The sequence below is a fragment of the Fopius arisanus genome, unplaced genomic scaffold, assembly GCF_000806365.1.
Source record: "Fopius arisanus strain USDA-PBARC FA_bdor unplaced genomic scaffold, ASM80636v1 scaffold00529, whole genome shotgun sequence".
In the NCBI taxonomy this organism is placed as follows: Eukaryota; Metazoa; Arthropoda; class Insecta; order Hymenoptera; family Braconidae; genus Fopius; species Fopius arisanus.
In genome coordinates, this window is record NW_011888268.1 from 7,484 (window position 1) to 8,844 (window position 1,361).

The 1,361-nt window shown below is 34.5% G+C and overlaps 1 protein-coding gene across 1 annotated transcript; it reads left to right on the forward strand.

Moving 5' to 3' along the window:
- Positions 1-725: 725 nt before the first annotated feature.
- Positions 726-1,355, forward strand: LOC105272974 (uncharacterized; the record flags this gene model as incomplete). Its single annotated transcript, XM_011315204.1, has 2 exons — positions 726-734; positions 857-1,355. Coding segments are annotated over exons 1-2 (508 nt in total), but the record flags the coding sequence as incomplete, so codon positions are not given.
- Between the last annotated feature and the right edge of the window lie 6 nt (positions 1,356-1,361).

The window sequence follows — 1,361 nt, forward strand, 5'->3', positions numbered from 1 at the left end:
AGTGACAAATAAAAAATGATGTGTCAAACAATTTAATCTCTACTTTACCAGTTTTTATATGGATAATACACTGTAAGTATAAATGTTTTATTATTTATAATATTTCAAATCATTAATGAATCTTCTGACCTGTTTTATACATGAAAAATGTTTGTGCACATTCATCAAAGTTAAAAAAAACACCAGAGGATGCTAATTATGCCATCTACCTGCTAAAATTGTTAATGTCATGTCAATAATGCCACCTACCAGCGATCTTATAAATCTGAATATCGAATGATTCCATAAGATCTTTCATTCCCAATTATATTTCCGGTTTATTGAAGAAGCCCACTAACACGCATGCAGAAAAAAATTTTTCTTATCAAATTTAATCGAAGTGATAAAATGACATCAGAGCAGTATCAATTCACTTCGACTGAGGAGATGAACAATTTTGAGGGTGGTGACACTGCCATGTTAGTATTTTTTAAATATTTTTCAATATTTATTACAAATTGAAATCCGTCAATTCGGTTAACCTAAAAAAAACCACGTGAGATGATTTTATGTACGAGCAAAATTATAGGGAATTAACCGGGTACGTTAACGCGATCGAAGGCATCAAAGAGTTGAAAACACATCAGAAACGAGTTTTCAAATTTCTTCTTAACAATGGTGCTGGTAAACGGATGAGAGTCTTGCTATGGGCTGGAGACGCTTTGCAATATTAAAGCCAAATTACCATGTACCAGGTAAATTTCTCATACATTAATTTATCATTAAATATTCGTCATCATTTTCATTCCTACATTTTTTTGCAATTAATTTTTTTTTCTCACATCCGTTTATTGCTGATTACAATTTTTTACCTCAGGTTATCGAATTGACGATGGGAACAATTCGTGACATGAACCTGAAATTTCCTCTTCCTCCAGGAAAGGACTACGTCCTGACGGAGTATCACTTCCAAACTGCCAGCACATTGACCTGTCGTGGATTTTATAAAAAGGATGATTCTTATCGGGATTACGAAGAAGTTTCTCTTGGAGAGATCATGACAAAGACTACTCGAATCTGCACTGAAGTGTATATTCGAACACCATTCAAATCAGTCACCACAGCTACAGAAGTTCAAGCTATGGGCTTGACTGTTGATAAGCAGTTCAAGTTATCAGTGGGAATCGTAAGCTACACACCAAATCCAGAAATTGTACCAGGTGTTTGTGTGAAGATTAGAGGAATTCTTGAGAAAAATAAAATGGGAGGTGTGTTTTTGAAAGTCGATGACATGTCATGTATCGAAATTGTGGCTGGTAAGACAATGAGTGTATCAGAGATGAAGAATATTGCCATTTCAGCGACATCAAAACGTCGTTCAG